A 23,573-nucleotide genomic window follows, 5' to 3' on the forward strand; every position below is an offset into this window, starting at 1 on the left:
AGGATTGACACATTTAGTAACTATTAATGGATAAGAAAAGTGTGAAACAAGAGATGATTGGCTACTGAAGACAAAGAGCTATAGTGGGACAATTTCACAGTATTTTTCTTAATTCTGTTTTAGAATATCAATTTGTTCAAAATCGTTCTTTTTAGTAAACTCTGTGTACACAAACAATGTTCTCAGTGCTGGAGTTCATGTGTAGAGCCCCTGGTGATACTTTTAGCAAAGTTTCATGTTGTATCGAGCCTCCTTAGTGTTTTAAAAATAGTGATTTTGATGCTATCATAAAAGTGCCCCATTCACTCCCATTCACAAGGCATTTTAACCTAAAACGAAAATACGGTCAAACTAAACAGAGGCATTTCCATTCTAAGTTACCCTTTAAAGGTGCCCTAGAATTTGAAATTGAATTTATCTTGGCATAGTTAAATAACAAGTTCAGTACATGGACATGACATACAGTGAGTCTCAAACACCATTGTTTTCTCCTTCTTATTTAAATCTCGTTTTCGAAAAACACCCCTGAAAAATAGGCGAATCTCCACATAACACCGACTGTGACGCAACAGTCAGGATCATTAATATGTACGCCTCCAAAAATTTGCATATGCCAGCCCATGTTCAATGGCAGGCGGAACTGCGCAGCCGAATCATCGTCCGAATCGTTTTTCTTCGAGAGACATCATGGCTTGCAAACGAGCGAAGCATGGCAGTTACTCAGTGTTTGGATGTACAAATGAACACAAAGGTATTTTTTTAGTTCTTTCATCCGAGCCTCTGAAGAACCAGTGGGTTATGTGAATTTCTGATGTGTAATTGTTCAAGTTCAGACAGATAATCTTTCTCTCAAAGTCGTTCAATACTGTTTATGCATCAGTAAATCAAGCCAGTGACTAAACGATCAATTTCACGTCGTTTCTCTTGGTAGGATGAAAATAATCTTACTTAAACTGTGATTAATATACAGATAGCGATCAAAGAAGAGTCCCTTTACAGTCGCCCAAGCTGTCAATCACACAGCGCGAGTTTATCTGGACACTTGCCAAAACTCGTTATGAAATCAATGACGCTGTTACACTGCACAACGAAGCTCTTATTGTACGTACATCATGTTTGCATTGGTGAAATCTTTAGTGAGAGTGCAGAAACTGCATTGCAATGATACGATCTTCATTCACGTAATCAACAGGCTTACACTGAAGTCTCACAGCAGCCAATCACAGCAGTGGGCGTTTACACTGAAGTCTCACACAGACACGCCCCTTCAAACAGAGTGTTCAAATCAGAGGCTAAAATCAGGCTAGAAAAAATGCCTTTTATTTCTAAATTATAACAAATTTTGATCTAAAAAACATACTAACATTATAAGGGCACCCCAGGAAACATTCTAAAATAATAAAATAATCCATGCAATGGCACCTTTAAAAGGCAGTATCCCAACTGAATTTAAACCTCATAATTAACAGACTGTAAACTTTATTCATATGCTATCAAAATAAACTATAAGAGGAATATAAAAATATAAACAAATGAAGACTTTTAAAAAAGTTTTTTGATATCATTAAAAAAATAGAGATTTGACCTTTTAATTTCTATCTTTTCACTGACACAGATGTGCTGTGGTTTAATGATAATATGAATAAAGGAGCATAATCACTGTAATGGAACATATATCACATAATTTAAACAGATGATTTGATTTACTACTACATCTTGTTTCCATGGCATGTCAATGTGAGCCCTATATTCAATGTGGATCAAGCCATTTTAGGTCTACACTGATCTGTGCTTTACCTGTGCTTGGTTTGTGCACGTGTGATGTTAACTCCACTACCTGTGGCGATCTCAGTGTGGGAACCTGAGCAGCCCCGACAGGATGTGGAGCACAGGCCTATAAATAAATCACATTTGCAATGAGTCACTCTCCACGCTGCCTCCGGGGAAAGAGACACAGAAAGCGTTGGGGGTGGAAAGAGGGAGTGAAGGAGAGTAGGGGAGGGACAAAGAGGCCAGGCAAAGCTCATCATATATGATGGGCAATGCCTGATGCCTGTGACGTCTCCAAACCCCTCCACTGTGGCAGATGAGAAAAAAACAACAACTCTTCATCAGGATCTGACAGCTTCATTCTGAGCCTGAAGCCTCTTTTTGAGATGAGAGTGAGAGAATTTGCCTGGATGAAAGAGATTTGCTAAATCTCCCTTTTAGGAAGCTGCTCTCGAAGCATGTGACGTACCTCCATATGACGATCGTCCTCTCCCATACGAGATGCACCTGCCTGCATTTTTTTCTTCATTTGCATCATTTAATAATAGTATGGCCCATACTATTTTTTTTTTATTTAACACTACCCACAAATTTTGGATTTAGTGCTGTTTTTTATTTCTATTTAAAAATGCTGTTCTTTTGAACTTTCGATTCATCAAAGAACATTGAAAAATATTTTCCGTAAAAATATTAAGACATTGATATAAGAAGAATTGTTTCACCAAAATCAGCATATTAGAATGATTTCTGAAGGATCATGTGACACTGAAGACTGACACTGGAGTAATGATGCTGAAAAGTCAGCTTTGCCATCACAGGAGTCAATTACATTTGAAAATATATTAACATAGAAAACATTTATTTTAAATTGTAATGATATTTCACAATATTACCGTTTTTACTGTATTTTTGATCAGATAAATGCAGCCTTGGTGAGAATAAGAGACTCCTTTCAAAACACCCCAAACTTTTGATATGTAGTGTGTATATATTCATGTAATTTAGGAGAAAAGTTAAGGGTTGACATTTGACATTTAAATTGGTGTGTTTGGTATTAATCTCTGTCACACAGATCTCACTAATCACAAATCCTCTCTAGATGGAGGGGGAAAAGAGGAGGGAAGTGCAGTACAGATGAAGACAAGCACTAGATTGTGATAATCTTTAGAATGATGAAAAAGTGATGACAAAGGACACTTGAGCAACAGCACCAGTTCACTCTGATGTTTCACTTTGATGTTTTTGATTTGTGATGCAGTTTCACATCCAGTATCATACTGTTCAGATTGATGTTCACTTGTAGACTCTTTGTGAGGGCTGGCCAAGAGAAAAACTGACATTGCAAAATTTTGTTTTCAAATGTTTTGAATAGCTATAGAAGGAATAAATCATTCTTGAATGATTGGGCTGATTTTGTTGGGAAGTGCTTTGTGCGAACCATCCTTTTAGTGTTGTACGATTTGGGAAAGACTAGAAAACTTAGATGTTCACACTTGGGTATATTCTTTACAAGACCCAACGTAAACCGGGTTCACACTGTACGATTTTGGCCACAATTTGGCCATTTGAGACAAATGTTGAGAATCCTAAAAGATTCCTTGAATTCTAGGCAAAAATCTGAAGTCTTTGATCGTTAGTTTTACGTTCACCGACAGCTGATTAATGACCGCAACGATCAACCTTTTTACCTCCGATGAAATTCAGAAGAAACAATAGTTGCGCACAACCTTTTGATGCAACCAGTGAGACAACAAACCACCACTTGCTCTACACACAGTCTTCATTTTTTTCTTTTCTTTTCAAGACAAGCCATGATCAAAATTAACCCTAGAGATTGTTTTTGTCTGCTAGCCACCATTTCAATCCCTCATGTAAATGCAGCTCACAGTCTGATTTCTTACAGTGGGGATCATGTTCAGAATTTTGCATTGGAAAACAAGGTGTTTTTATCATGGCAGTCAGAAAATATATTTTCAGCCTTGACACACTTGTTTATGTCTTGTTTATGTATCCGGTCCTTGCACAGTTGACTGTTATCCATCCACTTCAAAAGCAACCTTGACAGAACGTCTGCTCTTTACATCACAGGATGCACAGTTTGATGCTAGCGCTATACATCTCTGCTTGTCACATGACTGATTGTGAATGTTCTGTGCTATTTTTGACCGCAAATGTAGAGTCTGGTGTTTATCCTGCAGTCAGGCGGGCATGTGATCCAGTTTTAATCCAGTTTAGCCCATGTGTGACGGCTTTGAAAAATCCAACAGATTCTGCACTTGTGTGAATAAGTGTTGGATTGTGGCATATGACTCAATGAAAACATTGCTGTATTAGCTGCTCATCTAAAGTGGGAGAGAATTGTCATTGTCAATCTCTTAGTCTGTTTAATCTCCACCATTTCTCTTGTGGAGGGAAGTTGTGATTATACCAACCTACAGAGATAATTCACTCGAAATAAACATTCTGTCATCATTTACTCACTCTTATGTCGTTGATCCCAAACCTGTATAATATTTTCTTCAGTGGAATTAGGCAGGATGTTTGCTGCGGTTTTTAATAGAATGAAAATGAATTGAGACTGTCAAGCTCCAAAAATGAGCACCTAAAAGTTAAAAAATTGTTTATTATGTTCCCTTTCAGCACAACTCTAATTTACTTTTTTACGAGCATATGGAGCATCAAGGTGTGGAAAACGTGTGCTCGGGGATTCTTAAAATATTACTTCTTTTGTGTTTTCTCGCTGAAGAAAATCATTTGGGTTTAAAATGACATGATGATGAGTAAATGATGACATAATTGTACATAATTTACATAATCACACACACACACACACACACACACACACGTGTGTTATACACATATATTTATATGTGTTTTATATATTTCTAATAGTGTTTTTTCCATATAATTTATCAAATGCTTTTTTTTGGGGAGAATATACTTTGTGTTTTTAATGGCGTTCTGCAAGGGAAGAGTGCCTTCAATTTCTCAAATATATAAAGCTAAAGACAAATCTCCCATAATGTTGCTTTATTAATAACCTGAATCATTTTTCTTGGAATATGATGAATTTGACGGAATATCCTACATAATCTGAGATTATAATCCAGATGGTAGGCCGGACAGAGGGTTGTTCACAGCAGTTCCAAATCCTTCATTGGTTAATTAAAGACCTGGGGCTTTTGACTGAGCAATTAGCCTGGATATTACAGTGCAGGTTTAATGAAGTGAATAGCAGAGGTGTGTGAGTGTGTGCCAGGTATACAGAGCTGGTATGTCTGTAAGTAATCTGACAGCAGGGATCATTTAAAAGAGCAGAACACCAAACCACGTATACAGCTCACTCACATCTGAAAGCTGAGGGCAAAAATTCCAGTGCTGTGTGTAAACCCCTGGAACGAGTGACGTCCCGATATAGCTTTGCCCACGTCACTGATGCTGTGGAGTTGCATCAGCTGTGTTGTGGGGGTGCGAGATTTCTCTGTCTGCATCTGGCTTTCTTTTACATTTTTCTCACCTCATCTAATTTTATCTTTCATTTAATTTTTGTAAATAAGATTCTGTGGTTTTTTGACAGAGAGATGATTATGCTCACGTTGCTTGGGTAAGTTTAAGCCTGTTTCACCCTAGAAAATCATGTGGTGCTCACATTAAACACTGTCCTAATGTACCCAAGACAGATGTACTGCATTTATGTGTTATTAGTATTAAACTTAGGTGCAAAACTTACTTTACTAATCAAACAATTTGTAATAGTGGTGTTAAAATCCTAGAGACCTCGACTACCATTCAAATATTATTGCTTTTACTATAATTTTTATCCAATAAATGCAGACTTCAGAAAGAGACATCTTTCAAAACCATTAAAGTCATGGGTGTGCTCTTTTGACATAGACTAGTAAGCAGCCACATAGCGACCTTCCAGAACACCCTAGCAACCACCTAGAAATGGCCTAGCAACCACTATTTTTAACCTCTTTCTCCACCATTTGCTGTAATCCATTCTTAGTCGATTTCTTCCTCTTGCACTCACGTTTTTGTTGGTGTTGAATCCCGTGACAGAGAGGGATGAATCAGTCTTAATAGCAGTAATTTATGGACACTTTAAACACATTCGTAGGCTGTTTTTAATGAACATTGATGTGTCGTTGCAGCACTTCTAATAAGTGCTTTTCACAGACACCGTGCTAAATCAGCTCCTGACAACACCAATCATGTCGCAACAAATTCATGCTCTTTAGCATGTGACTGCTTGATGTCATGCAGACATAATGAGTACAAATTAGCATGTCCACTCCTCTTTTTGAGTACGTGGGACATTGTTACATAAGCAGGGAGGCAATGTTACGACTCTTTGGAAGCGTGTGTCTGTACTAGCGGGTTTAGTCTAGATGAGCAATTGAAAGCAGGCTGCATAGAGTATTTAATCCATGAATAAACTTCTCATTATTCAAGAAACTTAAGCTATGACCTAGTTGGCAAAGCAGTTTCATCCCCAGTGTGTTTAGGAGTTGCCAGACGTCGGCGTAGAATGAAAACAAATTCTGTTTGTGTTTTTCAGACCCGGTTGAAAGTCGTCACATATTCTGGCGCAGAGCGAACGCCGCAGCTATTATGTGTTTAAATATGCAACAACGGGACCTGTTGCAGTTAGCTCAATTGACTCCGCCCAAAGCCTTGAACTCCTCCGGCCAATCACTTGTAACCACTGTCTGTCTGATTAGTGGAGTGCATGAAGGACAGACTGGTTCTCCATTCAGCATCTTGGCACAAACCTCTGCCCCCATCATAGGTCCGCTTCCCATTCCCAAATTTAAGGTTCACCATTTTTTTTCAGTTTGGGGGTCCGTTGAATTACCTTTTCAGCCCTTCGAGTGCCCTGGCGAGTTTGAGCCAAGGAGGCCCCACTGGTATAATGACGCTTGGCACAATCACCCTTCTGTTCCTCCAGCCCTGTTCCCAGGAAACAGCACAGCATGCACAATTGCGTACCGTGCTTTGCTGCCCAACCACATTTCTCTCGCCGTGGCTGCGTAGCAAGCCGGGTAACGTGGCATCTCACTGGATAACTGGAGATTATCTTCTCAGAGTTCAGTTCACACCGATTCGTTTTCTGCTTGGTTATTAATTCACATTTCCAGGGCGTAGCGGGGAAGTGCGAGGGGGAAGAAGGGAGAAAAGGAGCTGGGGGAACTTGAGGTAATGCCAGCCCAGAGTTTTAAGCATGAAGAGAGCATGACTGTTATGTTAAGCTTCTCCTAATTAAAAGCAAAGGAATGGGAAGAAAGAAAAAAAAAGCGAGATGAATAGACAAAGAGGGCCAGAACTGGTTCTGAGCTGGTCATAGCTGGTTCTGCTGGCTTTCATTGCTTTCCTCTATGGGCCCACTGGTTTGGAGTGTAGGTTCCCTCCCCTACTCTTTCCCCCTACTTCTGTTTATGCTTTGTAGCTAATGTGATACTAGGGCTCTGTCCTTTCAGACCAGGATTGGGAATACCAGGGGGCCAAATGGGAGCCTGGAGACACATGTCAGCTTGTGCTTTCAAGACTCAGCACCCCAACAGGTCCATCATAAACAGCCACAGGGAGTCAGGCACCAAAGAAGACAGGAAGAGACCACAAAAACAGCTATAGAGACATCAGGAGCCGTATAGTGAAAGGAGAGAAGCGAGAACAACACCTCAGTAGAGTCAGGAAAGTGACGACTTATTCAGTTTTACGGTAACGGTGCAAAAGGTTACCGACTGTTTTGCAAAGTTAATTTGGCAGTGGCAGAGATTTGATGGAGCTGTTTTGTCATGCAAGAAGGAAAAAAAAAAACATGAGAGAAATACAGAGAACCAAAGTAATAGAGGAAGTTCTGTCTGTCCATAAGGCCTATTAAAGCCTTTTTAAAGACCCCCTGTGGTGAAAATCAAGATTTGAATGTTTTTTATATTTCTATGTGGTGTTACTAATATGCTTAAAGACGTGCAAAGTCATAAGTCAACACCATTGCTGAGTATTTTCTCCTTAAAACTGCAAAAATGTCACAAACTACCTTGTAACCAATCATGTCGACGTGCCGGCAGGCTTTAGTATATTTTATTTACTATGCTGCGAAGCAGGGGAGTCTCAAGAGAAGCCAGCTATCCCGATTTTTATATTTAGCAACATAGCGGGTGAATTATGTATATTACGATGTTATGATGAACTATTTGCCTTTCTCCACTGATGTTCTAAATTGTTCAAAGTGTTTCTAGGAATACTGATTTTCTGTTTCACCCCTAGTGGCAACGCTGAGAAGAATGCAACTAATCCTTGAGCTTAAAGTCAGCATGAAATTCAAATTGACATTTCTTATTTTTTTTCAAAGAATATTGCGGTGTTTATTATAAATAATTTATCTATGTACATCATAAATTGTTTTAATTCATGTGCCTTCATAATCTTTAATAAAAAATGTTAACTTCTTCCCCTCGCAACGACATTTCTTCTCTGATGACGTGAGGACGGGACAATAACCTCTCCATTACCAGCAGCAACCTGTCACTCACATGAGATCGTAGCAATTAGCAAACAACCGCAATCCACTGATCCAATCAATTACTGATCGACAAAATCAAGTGCTGGCTTACATTTTTTTTCTCATTTGAGAAGTTGTTTCCCTTGGATATATTATATGTTACAATAGAGGGAAAAATGATCTCAATGTCCGTTTCATGCAGACTTTAAATTCTCAAACATTTCGGAAAGCATCAGCATGTGAAATTGAGTTTGTGTAGACTTACCTATGAGTGTGATTCGGGCCTTGAGGATCACGTTACTATCCTATTTCAATGCCTTACATAATACGTACCTTCACTGCTCCATTTTAGAGAGATGAACACATCTCCTTTAAGCTAGGATTAACATATACTGTTTTTTTTTACATCCTTCTCTTATAGGGAAACAAGGGACAGACACAGTTTCTCTATAGATCTGTCTCTCTCACACACGCACACTTGAAGACCGAGAATAATCGTTCTGAAAGCATGGAGCCTGCCGAGATGAACACTATCCCCAATGGGAAGGGGCACGAAGCTGGTGAGGAGACAACTGTGACTGCAATAAAAAGCCAATCAGAAGATGCTGCTCAGTAAGTATGCGCTCAAGGGTGCACTATAATGTCTGTCTAGTTCAGGATGATTTATTGTCAGTCATACAATGTGTTCAGTTTTAGTAATACAGTTTCGGTTGGTTTAATGGATTATGGATTATGGAATAAAATGTGTTTATGGGGTGCCTTATATTAGTGCATATATCCAGTATTTATGAACATTAGTGTGTGTTTTTGCAGTATCATCCAGTCATGTCATCCTAATAAGGTGAAGCTTGTCTGTCATCACAGTCCTAAATGTCACTGAACAGCACAGTTCAGACATCACTGGGCACATTCAGTAGCACTGATGTTATGCTCTTTCTCTATAACTATGTTCAAAGCTCCAATGTGTTTGTGATTGTGTAGATGTTTATGTGTAGATGTTTATGCAATGTATATACTAATGTATATAGGTGTTTCTTAAACTACAGGAACTTTTTATGTGACGACTTTAGATTTCTTCTAAGACCCAGACATTCAATCTACAAACTACTGAAAAACAACTAGTGATGCACTGAAATTATTCCAAAATCGATAAAAATATTTTGTTGCTGAATAAAAAGCAGATTCGGAGGGTCAAAATCATTGAGCTAAACGGTGACGTTTAATCAGCACTTCTCCGATGGCACGTTTTGAACAGGTAGATGTGAGCTGTGTGGATGGTAGGTCTGGATTGACAATATCGATTTTTCATTTTTAATGGATCTTCATTTTAATGAACTGATTATTTTATTTTTTTAGTCTATGCTGTTTTGAGTTGACGCATGAACAAAACTTCACTGAACATTATTTTTTAGCGTGCCTATCATCCAATACATTTTTGGTATATAAAAAAAATGGTGCATCACTATTAACTGATCTACAGATTAAAATACTTACTTTTATTGACAGTTTTTTGTTTACATAAAGCAAATCTGTCCCTCAGTTGTGGCATTGTTTCAAATACAGCTACATTTTTTGCCACTAATAAAGTTGCATTAGTTAATGTACTTGTTCACAAAGAAGAGCATGCCTGAGATGGTAAATCAAGGTAAACATCACTTGTAAAAAGAAGGTTTCACAATTGTGTCATTTCCAGTTAAGTTGTAATTGTGTCAGATTATGAAAAATGTGTGAAAAAATAATTTAATTGTGTGCATTTAAGATACATAAAATGCTATGAAATCTGCCTATTAAATGAAAATTTTATATCATAAATGTTTCAAAAATGCATCAAAAATAATTTCCACCACTGAATGTTGTCAAATGCAAAACATAGTAGTGTGAGATATGGTGGAACTTAAATGGTTTGTTTTAGAAAAAAATGACAGAACACATTGCTAGTAGTAATAAATGATTAGTGACAATGCAAAAAGTGTCTTTTAAGGTAATACTTTTTTTCTCCACATGGCCAAAAGGGCCCATAGTTGAAGAAACACCTATATATAATTTTATATGCAAAATAAAATCACCCTGCATGTAGAAGAACTGCCTACCTTCACCCTAAGGAAATGAAAAGTTTCTCAGCTAGACATCACTTCCCCCTAACTGGCCACATACCTTCATCAGTGTGTTTAACTAAGGATGTGTTCATCAATGATTTCCTTGTCTCTTGTGCTTTCGTGGATGCGGCTCCTACTCTGCTCCTTAGGGAACTTGTACCAAATAGCACAGAAAATGTCAGGTACGTCATGGAGAGAGCAGAACTGTTGCAGACAAAAGTTTTTTTTTTTTTTTTGTCTGCTGCTACAAATCATGCATCTATAATTAAAGCACCCACCCTCAGTTACTGTTTTGGTGGTGTTAACCCTATCTGTTGATGCACTGCCAAACAAGGCAATCCCTCATGGCTGTTGTATGTGTTTTTAGTACTGACAGAACTCCAGGTAATGCAGAGGCAACCCTGCCAGAAAGCTCAGAGTTCCTGTCCAATGTAGATGACAAAAAAAACCCTCGCTTCACGGATGTAAGTTGAACTTTTGGTAAGATTTCATGTATAGCAATATGTGACGGTGTGTATCCTTCAGATGAGACCATAATGTTGTGAAGTTTTTCAAATTTGAATGTGTGGATTAACTGCTCTGTTTTTCTTCTTGCTTAGTTTGAGGGAAAGACTTCTTTTGGGATGTCTGTCTTCAACTTGGGAAACGCCATCATGGGAAGTGGAATTCTGGGATTAGCGTATGCAATGGCTAACACGGGCATTGTCCTCTTTATGTAAGTTACAGTTTTAGGTCAAACTCTGTGTTCAGATTTTTGGGGTAATTCCTTAAAGTGCTTTTTTTAAAGGTTCCTTGTTTTGTTTTGGGGGTCTTTTACAATTGGTTTACATGCATCCAAGGTCAAAAAACACTTTAAATCTCTCATAATATTCTTTGCAGAATCGCCCCTTTTCTCACAGTGTCCGAAACGGTTCTGTAAAGGATTCAGCTTTTCTAAACCCCTCCTTTCTGAGAGTCTGCTCTGCTCTGATTGGTCAGATGGCCCAGTCTGTTGTGATTTCCAGTAAGACTGGAATGACTGATGACTCTGAAAAAGCATAATAGGGGGGCACTTTAATGGAGAACAGATAATTCATTTTGAGCTAGAATTAATATGATCATTGTGCATTTGATACATCATAAATCACTTTGTGGGGAATAAAGTCATAATAAATTATCCTTTATTATTGTTAAGTTTTTTTTTATACTATTAAAAATAAAGGTTCCTAAAGGAGTTTTTCACAGCGATGCAGTAGAAGAGAGCTTTACTGAAAAGTTCCTCAAAAGACACATTTTCTAAGTGTAAAAAACATAACTTAAAGAACATTTTTCCACTATAAAAAAAAACTTTTGTGCACTGGAAACGTTCCATGAATGTTTAATGTTCTTCATGGAAACATAGATGACAATAAAGATTTCCATTTCAAATAAATTATGTTCTTTTGAACTTTCTATCAAAGAATCCTGACAATTTTGTATCACTGCACAAAAATATTAAGTAGTACAACTGTTTTCAGTATTGATAATAATAAGAAATGTTTCTTGCACACCAAATCAGATATTAGAATGAAGACACTAAAGACTGGAGTCATGTGACACTAAAGACTGGAGTAATGATGCGGAAAATTCAGCTTTGCCAGCACAGAAATAATTCAATTTTAAGTATTAAAATTAGGGCTGTCAAACGATTAATCGCGATTAATCGCATCCAAAATAAAAGTTTGTTTTTACATAATACATGTGTGTGTACGGTGTATAATTATTTTCTATATATAAATACACACACATGCATGTATATATTTAAGAAATATTTGCATGTATATACTGTGTATATATATTTATATTATATATAATTTATATATAGAAAATAATTATACTCCGTACACAGACATAAATTATGTAAACACAAACTTTTATTTTGGATGCAATTAATCGCGATTAATCGTTTGACAGCCCTAATTAAAATAGAAAGAAATTATTTCAAATTGTAATTATATTTCACAATATTACTGTTTTAATGTATTTTTGATCAAATAAATGCAGCCTTGTTGAGCTCAAGAGATTTCTTTCAAGGCCATAAAAACTTACCGACCCCAAGCATTTGAACAGTTCTCGTAAGTCGATGGGATTTTCTATAGAAGTTATTAGGTATAATGTTATGGACATGTAAGAGGCTATAGGTTTAGACTCTTATGAGGCAGTGGAAGCAGATATTTAACACTTTATAGTTCCTGGATCACTCTTGAACATTCGCTAACAATAGTTCATGTAATATAAACATAATGTTCAAGCTCATTGGCTAATCTCTTTAGCTTTTCATAGGGTTTTTCTCAAATCTTGCTTCGGTTCTTATGCAGTGTAAACATCACAGCTTCCCTAAAGTTTGTTAGTTGTCATGATCTGGGTTAAGTCCCGTTCTCTGCACTGGTTCCCCTGCTTTATTAATCCTCCAGTAAAGCAGCCTTTATTAGTAAAGTCAGATTGCCGGAGAGATTTGTGTCCTGACTGACCTTCAGTATAGAGCTGAGCGGGCTGCACCAGGAAACTTATGTTGCACGGGAGTTCCACATTCACTCCAGGCACGCTACATTACTTTTGTTAACAAAGAGAATGATCTAATGATCTGTGCTACTTAACATGGGCTGTGCATGCTTTATGAAAACCAGTCTGGCCTTTTAATCTGGGTTAAGCAATGTACAGAGGATTTATTTTCTTTTTTCTGAAAGGGCTTTGGGTTTGAGCTGTTTGGTGTGACTGGGGTTCTGTGATATTTGGCACACTTAAACTTTCCGTACTCTTGATTTCTGTGTGTGTGGTACCTGTCTGATCTGAGAACTGTGTTTCTCCAGTGTGATTGTGGCTTTAGGCTACACATAAATCAATCTCAGACACAATTTAATTAAACGGCACTAATATTCCTTTCAGCAATACTGCAGCTCTTGTGGATGAATTCATAAGGTTTATGGGAGTTAATATAGACCTTGCTATGGAGATATCTGTGTAGAGTCTCATACTGTAATACATTGTCGTTAGGTGTATATAGAGGAAGGACAGATTCTGAAATGTTTATGTTGGGTTTTGCCTGTATGAGTTGTGGTTTGACTTAAGGCTTGATTTTTCTCTGTCACTTTGAATCTTGGCAGCAGTTCCCTAGAGGCGAGAGTAGGTCCACATCTCCCAGAAATGCACAACATCACAAAACACAGAATATCCAGCATCACATAACACAGTGTGTGGAGTTCCTTTCCTTCTTTTCTTCTAGATATGAGTGACTCATGCTCAGATTTTTCTCCTGAGAAAAAGAGCATAGTAAATTTGTCTCCTCTGGAGTTTCGCAAAAGATTTCATCATATTATCATCAGAAACCAAGTCAGAGATTTCAGTATATTAATTAATTTCTTGTGTGATAACATAAGACCATCCACTTTACTTTTATAGTTCTATTTTTTAAATATGATCTCAATATCTAATTTGCTTCTTTTTTTATTTTTATTTTATTTTAGGAGAAACATTTAGGACTATGTTATTACATAAATGAAACGTAAAGTCCTTCACGGGTCTTGTTTGGTAAACCTCTCCCGCAGTATTTAACAGAACACCCGACCCGTTATTCGACAGCAGCACTAATTTAATTCCGTATCCGACCCGACCCGCTTGACATAAAGACCGTGACCCGAACTGCACCCGCATTAAATCTACATCAGGTAGACAAAAAATATTTATTTTCTTATGTAACACAAGCAATCAAACTAAAATTATGTTTTTAAGAAAAATAGACACACAGCCCAACATGTTAATAATTAAATGTAAAAAATTTGAGAATGTGCATCCGTCGTGTAAACAATACAAAACTTTTGCTACATCATGTGAACAATCTGCCCATACAGGGTATTGCAGGCTATTTTTAACACATCTATGCACACTTGTTTAAATCATACCATAGGCTATACAGACACTTAGAGGTCTCTGTACATTAAAAAAACATATAGCCAAATATGAGCCTTTACTGTCATATAATATCAGTGATATTTTAGCAGATTCACTCTGCATTTAAATGCGGTTGTCTCCTGAAACTCTGCGGTGTATATGTGCAGCATGAAAGATAAAACTTTTATTGAAATTGCGAATAGATTATATACAGAAAGAAATTAAGCGCTCCCTTAATGACTGAAGCTGTCAATCACTTGAGTTGCAGTGCAAACGCTGTGCTCAACGCTGCAAATCGTGTTGTAATTAGAAAGCAAATAAGCACGGGACCATTTGAAAGCAGCCGCCTATCAGTGGGTACCGAATTGAGTCGAAATAGTATTGGCTATTAGACCCTCAGTCTAACCATGCCTATTGATTCCCAACCCGCACCCGCAAATGACCACGTAAATATTATTCCACATGTTACATCAAATATTAGCGGTTATGATTTAATGTTTCTGGAATAAAAGACATGTTCATGAGAGACAGTGGGAGCAAGAATTGTGTCATACGAAGTAGTTATGGGGTCAAAAAAAATCATATCTGATATGATCATTTGCTGTAGGACCATGCTGGATTAAATGTTCATATATTCTTTCTCCATTAAAATATTTTTTAATAGCCTCAGTGACACAGCGCTGCTGGAGTCTCAATTAACAGTGCTTGGATTTCATCCACTTCTTCCTCCATTTGCTGAAGAGGTGTTTTTACATTGATTGAAAAACTGATGAAGCCACTTGGATGAAAGTTCTTCAATAAATGGAGAAACACGTACAGATGCTCCAAAGTAAATTGTGTAATTTGTCTTCAGGTTCTAATAAGGCGTTCTAGCAAAGTATCACTCGAAACCGGTCTCAATCTCAGATTTATAACTCTCTTGTGGTGAGCTCACTGACAAAAAAATCAAGGTGATAAAATCACCTAATATGGCAGATAGGTAGAGAGAAATGCTGATTATCAATACATTTCATTCTGTGCTGAAATTAATCAACAGAAAATGTTAATTTAATAATAAAAAAAATGATATGATCATTTTATATTAATATATGTTTTAACTACACTAATGTTCAAAACTTTGGGGCCAGTAAGATTTTTATTTTTGAAAGTAATTCATATTTTTAATTTATCTATCAAGGACCCATTAAATTGATCAAAACTGACAGTAATTACTTTTATAATGTTATAAAATATTTCTATTTCAAAATAAACACTGTTCTTTTCTATTTATCAAAGAATCCAGAAAAAAAATGTATCCCGGTTTTCATTATTCCATTTATTTTATTATCCATTGATAATGATAAGAAATGTTTCTTAAGCACATTATTATAATTATATACTGTTATTAGCATATTAGAATGATTTCTGAAGGATCATGTGACACTGAAGACTGGAAATTAATTTTTGCATAACAGGAATAAATAATAAACGGAGCAATTCGAAGATTTCAATTCTAATTACATTTTAAACTATATTAAAATAGAAAACGGTTATTTAAAAAAATATATATATGTTGGTGTTTTTAGGGTATTTTTGATCAAATAAATGCAGCCTGGGCAGGCAAAAGGAACTTTTTCAAAAACAAATTGTACCAACCCCAAACTTTTGAACGTTATATTGTATATAAATATTAACATAGATTTGAGATATTTTCAATAAACATAAGAATACATAGAAGTCACAAATATTGTAGATAGATAGATAGATAGATAGATAGATTCCATTCTTCTGTGCACATAATAGGCTAAATTAAGAAGTTTTTTGCATCTTTTGGAGCTTGGATAATATCAAATATTTCATCACAATCAGCTGCTAAAGAAGTTGATTAGATGCTGAACTGATTGCATGCTGTCTTCATTCAAGCCAGCTGCATCTATTAACACACTGCAGCTGGTGAACAAATCACACGTTCTGTCTCAGTTTCAGCAGAATTTTCAAAGCTTTTTAATCTCGTAATGCTCCCTACTCCTGCGTAATTTGTTATTAAACGCGAGCGATTAGCTATACCAATTGTTCTCTACTTATATATGACTGGAATGTTAGTCAGAGATGGGAGTTTTGATGCTGAATATCTGTTTCAGAGCTCGTGTGAGTCAAGGCAACAGCGTTTTCAGCAGAACTGCACTCGTTGACTTCTGCAGTTCAGCCACGTCATTTGGAAAAAAGAAGGACAAGGGAAAACGTGAGAAAGTGCAGGGTTGAAACTGAGTGCTTGGCAGAGAGTGGTTAGGCCTGGTCCGTAGAGATGCCAAGACATTCTGGAACTAGGAAAAGGGACTAAACAGGGCATTTTTATGCAAGAAAAAGAGTCAGTAGAGCGTGTTTCAGTTTCACAGCTTGAGATGTTTGTCCAGATGTTGACAGCTGGAGGGTGCCGTTGCATTTATGGGCTATCTTGCCTGTGATTACGCTGTCTAGTATTTTTCCACCTTATTGAGGCTAGAACCTCTTTTCAAGTCTTAGCATTAGGCCTGTAACTATTTAATGTTCTATATTCTATATATTAATATTCATAAATGTAACATATTTATAAATGATTTAGATATACAATGAAAATTGTTTAATTATTCAATTAAAAATTAAAAATATGTGACATGCTGTCAAGAATTTATATACAGTTCTATCTATCTATCTATATTGATATCTATCTATCTATCTATCTATCTATCTATCTATCTATCTATCTATCTATCTATCTATCTATCTATCTATCTATCTATCTATCTGTCTATCTGTCTGTCTGTCTGTCTGTCTGTCTGTCTATCTATCTGTATATTGTCACTGATATGTTTAATTTCTTGTATATACAATATTTGTGATTTGAGTTGGATTACCACATGTATGGTTTGATCCTACTACCTTTCAGTTGAACACAGAATGTTTTTGAACCATTGGTCATTTAAGTATTATATAAATATAACACATAGTCACAACGGGTCATGAAAGTGACATTTGGGTCCAATTGCATTTATTTAATCTTTTCTGTCTTTCAGAATTCTTCTCACTGCTGTTGCTGGTCTGTCTTCGTACTCCATTCACCTGCTGCTAAAATCTTCAGGCATTGTGGGTGAGTATTTCATTACACTGACCTGAGACCAGTTTAAACTCTCTTCTCTAGTTAAGATGGTTAAATGGAAAACTGTTCCTGAGTTAAAATGAAGAGCCGGTTTAGATAGAGGCGTTAACTGATGTGACATTGGTTTCTCTGTTGGCTCAGTGACCATCTGCCTCATTGCTCTGTGAGAGATTTTAATTGGCAAGAATATTTCTGGTGTGCATTAGGCTAAAAATAGCCAAGCGTCTGCTGTGCTTGATCAATTGTGGCTGTCATTGTCAATGCTATATCAACTATATGCCCATGGTTACATTGATGCCCCAAACCCATGTCAATCACATGGTTACCTTGAAAACTGACAAACCTTACAAATACCATGATATACATATTACTTGGTGATAGTGTAAGGTTTTGTCCAAGGATGACGAATAGAAAATCCAAAAGGGTACTACTACTAATAACAAAAAGGTATTTATTTAAACAAAACAAACACAGGTTATCCAAAGATGAGTAAGTAATATGACAGCATGCGCATAACAACACGACAATACCCAACAATGAACTGAAAATCAAGAGGAACTTAAATATACAATCATAACAAACTCCAAGACTAACAGGTGTGATCGTTAAATGAATAAAATGAATATCCATCGCAATTAATGAATGGCAGGAAACTAGAACAAAAGAAACGGACGACTGAAGAGAAACAAACTGAAAGTCTATGAAAATTAAACTAAACACAAACAAAACATGACAGATATTTATTATTATTATTATTACTAATATATACGTTTTTAAATGTATTAGTATATTAAAATAAATTCATATACAATGATTATTATTGTTATTATTTGAGGTGGGAGATTAATGTTTTTTACTATATAGTTGTATATTAATAGCAATCGGGCGATGTGTGAATTTAATTTCTTTTTGATTTGTTGTCAGGCATTAGAGCTTATGAACAACTGGGCTTCCGAGCCTTCGGCACACCAGGCAAGATGGCTGCCGGCATTGCAATCACCCTGCAGAACATTGGAGGTGAGACGTTGACAAAAGTTACGTCTCGGGAGACACAATGTACTGCTTTGTGACCCTGTCAAGGACACAGCACAGTTCTGCAGAGAAAGTGACTGGACGTAGATAGATAGCATTGTCATTCATTTCTCATTTACAGTCCAGGGGCCTCATTTATAAAGCTTGCGTACGCACAAAACGGGGCTGAAAACATGCGTATGCCAGTTCCTGCGCAAAAGGTGGGATTTATAAAGAAAAACTTGACGGGAAAATTTGCGCACCTGCACGCAAACTCTGACCCATGCGTACGAACGTTTTGGAGATGGAGCACTTTGGCGACACCGATGGTGAGCTGGAGTTAAATGTATTTTTGGTCACTTTTATACAGAAAATCTAAAGAAAATTAAACATATACAGAAAGATTATACAAATACAATTTCAATCACCAAGCCTGTCACTTGAAGCAAATATCCATTCCTTCTTAAATGTCCGCGCCAGCGAGCGTGTTGAGCCGTTTAGTGAAACTGACGCAAATAACAGTTTAAATAAATAAAATACTTCTGATATAAACATTTATATTAAATATGCCATTCAAATTAATGGAGTTAAACACTTAAACATAAAATCATTACTGAAGTTACAACATTTTTTTAAATTCAATCATTAGAAATATTTGTTGTGGATGCGATTGTTTTTGAACACTTTTCCTGTGGCGTGCTTTAATGTTTTAACCACAGAGATAATTGCTTATCATGATAATACCAGATTGTCTGAGAAAATAGTTTCGTGCAAATAATGCCCAAGGCCTATCTGTTTCCATTAAAAATATAAATCAATTAAAAATACAATTCGGCAAGTGGAAAAGATTGAGAAAAACTTTCTCTGAAATGTATTTTACACTATTTGATTTATGTAGGCTATTCAAAAACAAGGCAAGGATAGACAACTACTTGATTTGTATTAATGTAATGTTTCTTGTACCGTTTATATAATTTGCATATGATTATTCATCCACGTGATAACCTTTAAGTTATCACGTGGATGAATAATCATATGCAAATGATATGTAGATGAGGATCTGCATAGTAAAACTAGGCGTTGTAAGCTCCATATATGGTTATTTCGGGTGGAGACGCATGTGCGCACAATCTTCCGCTGACTGGGATTTATAAAGTGAATTCTGCGCAGGTTCTGGCGTACGCACGGTTTTATAAGTCTGAATATTTTTTTGCGTACACCATTTTTGTCTTTCGGGCGCACGTACACTTTTAGTAAGGTTCCTACGCACAGTTTTATAAATGAGGCCCCAGGTCATCGCTTTGTTATTTTTTTATTCCTTCAATCTCATTGTAACCTTTCCTCCCTTTCCTTCATGTTGTCCTCATTTTCGAAAGCTGTAGCCTATTTCAACTATATATTATTATGATGGTCCATCTGCTAGGGCACACCGATTATTTTCAGCATAATTTTTTCTTAAAATGTTTATAGCAGTATCCTGCCTATTGTATAACATTATCATTTCTTCTTTTTTTATGTATTTTTCGTTTAATATTGCTTTGCATTTCCGTCAATAGTTTTTAGAGATCTTTGTCATTTTAACTGTGATTTGATCTACAGTAGTGGAAAAAGACCCTGAGCTGGTTGCTGTTTGGTGCATGTTTATAGTAACTAAATATAGAACTGATTCTCTTCTTTACTGTGACATTTGCTTCCAGGATAATAACCACAATCCCCTGGAGTAGACAAATACGTCCTGGATTAGGGTGTTTACTGTATGTGTGTGTTTGTGTATGAATCTCACTCTCTCTTTCTCTCCTCTCATAGCCATGTCCAGCTACTTGTACATAGTGAAGTACGAGTTTCCACTGGTTATCCAGGCTTTTCTCAAGGTGGACAGTACATCAGGGTGAGTACACATGTCTGTGTGTGTTTAAAGTTGTTTTTTAGTTCTCAGAAAGCAACACAAATACATCTTGTTTTTTTCCCCACTGTTTATTGGCCACATCAGGACTCTAGATTACCACGCGACCCGTTTCAAGCATGTTAGGGTATCAGCACACGGAAGCACTGGCTAGAAAGTCAAATGAAACATGAGATCTGTTTAATGTCTCTAATTGTAGACAAAAGGGGAAACCAAAAGTAGTTTCCTGCTTCAAATGTTTCTCCTAAGAAAAAGACCCAGTAACTTATCCAAAGATTCAAAAAAGGTCTTACAGTCTCAACAATGTCTCAAACTGTGTATGTGTTTAAAAGTCAGATATTTCAAGACAAGAGATCAGACTTTTCTTTATTTTATAACCCTATACACTTGTCATCGATGGTTCAATAAAGACCTTTTAACATCCATGAACCTTTCCACTTTATAGTGGAAAAAAGTTCTTTATATGATTAAAATGTTCTTCAAACTAAGAAAAAAAGAGAGGTTCTTTTAAGAACTTTTCACTGAAAGGTTCTCTGGGAAAACCTGCTTTTGGATTCTTAATTTTTAAGAGGCCATATTATGCCTTTTACAATGTTGATATTGTTTTAAGAGATGATGCAAAATATATATATTTAAAGAGTGTACTGTATGCCAACAATTCTCATTTGTGTCTGTTTTTTTTTAATATTTAGCTATTTTATTACGAACACCTTAGATAAAGTTGACAACACGACAGCAAAAACGTCATAAAAAATAAAAAAAAATGTCCTTTGGAATAAGATAGTAAGAGAAAGAATGAAAGAAACCAGTGTGTGGGAAGGTCTACACTAAAGGCCAAAAGGAAAAGTGTTGTTCATTAGTCGAGTCTGTAAAAGCTCCTCTTTCAATGGCATTTCTTTTGCTTTTTGTCAAATACCAGCCTGTCATTGTGGACATGAGGCCGTTAACACTAGCAACCACATCAGTTTTGACCCTCGTAATGATTACTGCCAATTTGTGAATGTGTGTGAGCTGCGCAGTTTCTGTCAGATCAATAGGTCCCTTAGGATTTTTGAGTCACATAGTTAAATCCTTTGGCATAATTGTGTGTGTGTGTGTGTAAGAGAAGAACTGTGATAGATGGACTAGATTTGGTGAGAACAGGTTTGTATGCATGTATGCATGTGAAGGTCAGATCTTTCCTGACTAACACTCACTTGCCCAGCCAAGGAAATGTGTGTGTATGAGTGTGTGACGGTCGGTGACGCAAGCCGGCTGCAGATGCGATGACTGGAGTTCGGCCTGACAGAAGGCCTGTGCACACACTCTGGAGGACACCTCAAAAACTCCACGGAAACGACCTTTGGATGCCTCATTTGAATTCCTCACCTCTCCAGGCGAGCGAGGAGGATCACAGCGCTGTAAACAGTGACTATTCTTTTCAGTTTTAGCTGGCAGTGCACATGAATTTAAGTGCATGACATTTTTTTGTAAATTAAAACTAGCAGGAAAGTGTTATGAAAGGACCTTAGTCATTGCATACATATTTCATTTGACACAAATGAAAACAAGGGTGAGAATAGACAGTCCGTTAAGTAGGATGTACTTATGTGTATCTTGGTGTCACTCGTTATCCCAGCAAGACAAACTAGGTCAAAAAACTTAGTTATATGCACAACCTTTATTTTTTTTATTTTTTTTAAAGAAGTCTGTTATGCTCACCTATGCTGTTCAAAATTACAGTTAAAACAATAATATTGTGAAATATTATTACAATTTAAAATATTTTCTATTTTAATATATTTTAAAATGTGATTTATTCCTGTGATGGTAAAGCTGAATTTTCCTCAGTCATTACTGTCACATGATCCTTCAGAAATTATTCCAATATGCTGATTTGATGCTCAAGAAACATTTCATATTATTATTAATGTTGAAAACAGTTGATATTTTTGTGTAAACCTTAATAAACAAAATGTAGTATTTTTTTGATGAATGGAAAGTATAGAAATCTTTTGTAACATTACACTGTAAAAAAATGATCAGTTGACTTAACTTAAAAAAGTGAGGAAACCCATTGCCTTAAAATTATTAAGTTAAGTCAACTGATCACTTTTTACAATGTTTTTACTGTCACTTAAGATCAATTTAATGCATCCTTGCTGAATAAAAAAAATCGTATTCTCACCCTAAAATGTATAATGGTATATGGTGTAGAAAGAAATGTAATCAAATTAGATGCTGAAATAAATTAGCTTCTTTTCATCCAAGCAAATTAGTCAACATGATGCTGGAACGGTTAGATATTCAAGTCAGAGATTGCAACACATTTTTAACAGTAGTTTGGTTCTGAAATGTGAATGATAGCAATGCAGATACAATATGGAAATCTGTTGCATTTGTGAAAGTGGCTATTTTCTTCTTTTCCTGTCTTGCTATTTGGAAATACCACGATTTGTACACTGTATTTTAATTCACTTTGGCTAATGTGCCCCATTCATTCTACACCCAGACATGTCCTCATCCAGACTAGACATGGAGGGGTGGGTGGGGAGAAAACTGTTGAGAGGAAGTAACTCACAGTTTGTTCAGACGAGTGTTGGCATGCCTTTCAATCGCTGACTCACACTATTGCTCATGTGAAACATCACACACACACACACACACACACACATGGATCCTAAGCCAATCAGTACAAGAGTCAAGCACCATCACCTCCAATGTAGCTCGACCTCTCGAGATAACTTTGTTTTAGCGCTGTTGACCAGCTCTCAGCTCTTAATGTACCTGGTACCATTCACCTCATTGAGATTGCAACGTCTCCACTTGATAAAATTCACGGCCCATCGAACATCCTTGGCTTTATAGAGTCGCTCTATTGTCTTAAATCAAGCTGAATTTCCGGGCAGGGTACAGGCCGTCCATGAGAAGTCTCTCAGTCTTTGTCGTTCAAAGCTTCTTTGAGAGATGCCATGATTTTGGTCTTAATGACGGGCAGAATAACAAGATTAGTAGCTTTAGGGATGAGGTAGAGAGGGAGAGGATTTCCCCTCTAAATTGGCCTGGGATAGTCGGAGCACAAGGTTCCGGATCTAAATAGCAGCTCAGTCACACATCACAACACATTTAAAAGAAAGGGCACTGGTCACACCCCAAAATAAACACCACCTCCCTGTCCTGGTGTGGTCCAGTAATGTGATTTATGCACTTTAGTTTAAGCCATTTAAAGAACATACTGCAGTAAGCACTCTTTTACTGTAATAGCATGGAAATGTAATGCATTAGGTT

At 36.6% G+C, this 23,573-nt stretch overlaps 1 protein-coding gene across 2 annotated transcripts in view; it reads left to right on the forward strand.

The window, feature by feature from the left end:
- slc38a3a (solute carrier family 38 member 3a) overlaps positions 1 to 23,573 on the forward strand; it is a 48,986-nt gene that overhangs the window by 10,596 nt on the left and 14,817 nt on the right. The window contains exons 2-8 of one of the 2 annotated variants that reach the window (XM_079856836.1): positions 8,697 to 8,887; positions 10,521 to 10,553; positions 10,739 to 10,835; positions 10,971 to 11,086; positions 17,310 to 17,383; positions 18,317 to 18,409; positions 20,210 to 20,291. In XM_079856836.1, the coding sequence (XP_079712962.1) occupies positions 8,784 to 8,887; positions 10,521 to 10,553; positions 10,739 to 10,835; positions 10,971 to 11,086; positions 17,310 to 17,383; positions 18,317 to 18,409; positions 20,210 to 20,291 (599 nt within the window). In that variant the 5' untranslated portion in view covers positions 8,697 to 8,783. The remainder of the gene's footprint in view (positions 1 to 8,696; positions 8,888 to 10,520; positions 10,554 to 10,738; positions 10,836 to 10,970; positions 11,087 to 17,309; positions 17,384 to 18,316; positions 18,410 to 20,209; positions 20,292 to 23,573) is intronic. The other variant, XM_079856837.1, reaches the window with a different exon arrangement.

The sequence above is a fragment of the Squalius cephalus genome (assembly GCF_949319135.1).
Source record: "Squalius cephalus genome assembly, chromosome: 22".
Classification (NCBI taxonomy): Eukaryota; Metazoa; Chordata; class Actinopteri; order Cypriniformes; family Leuciscidae; genus Squalius; species Squalius cephalus.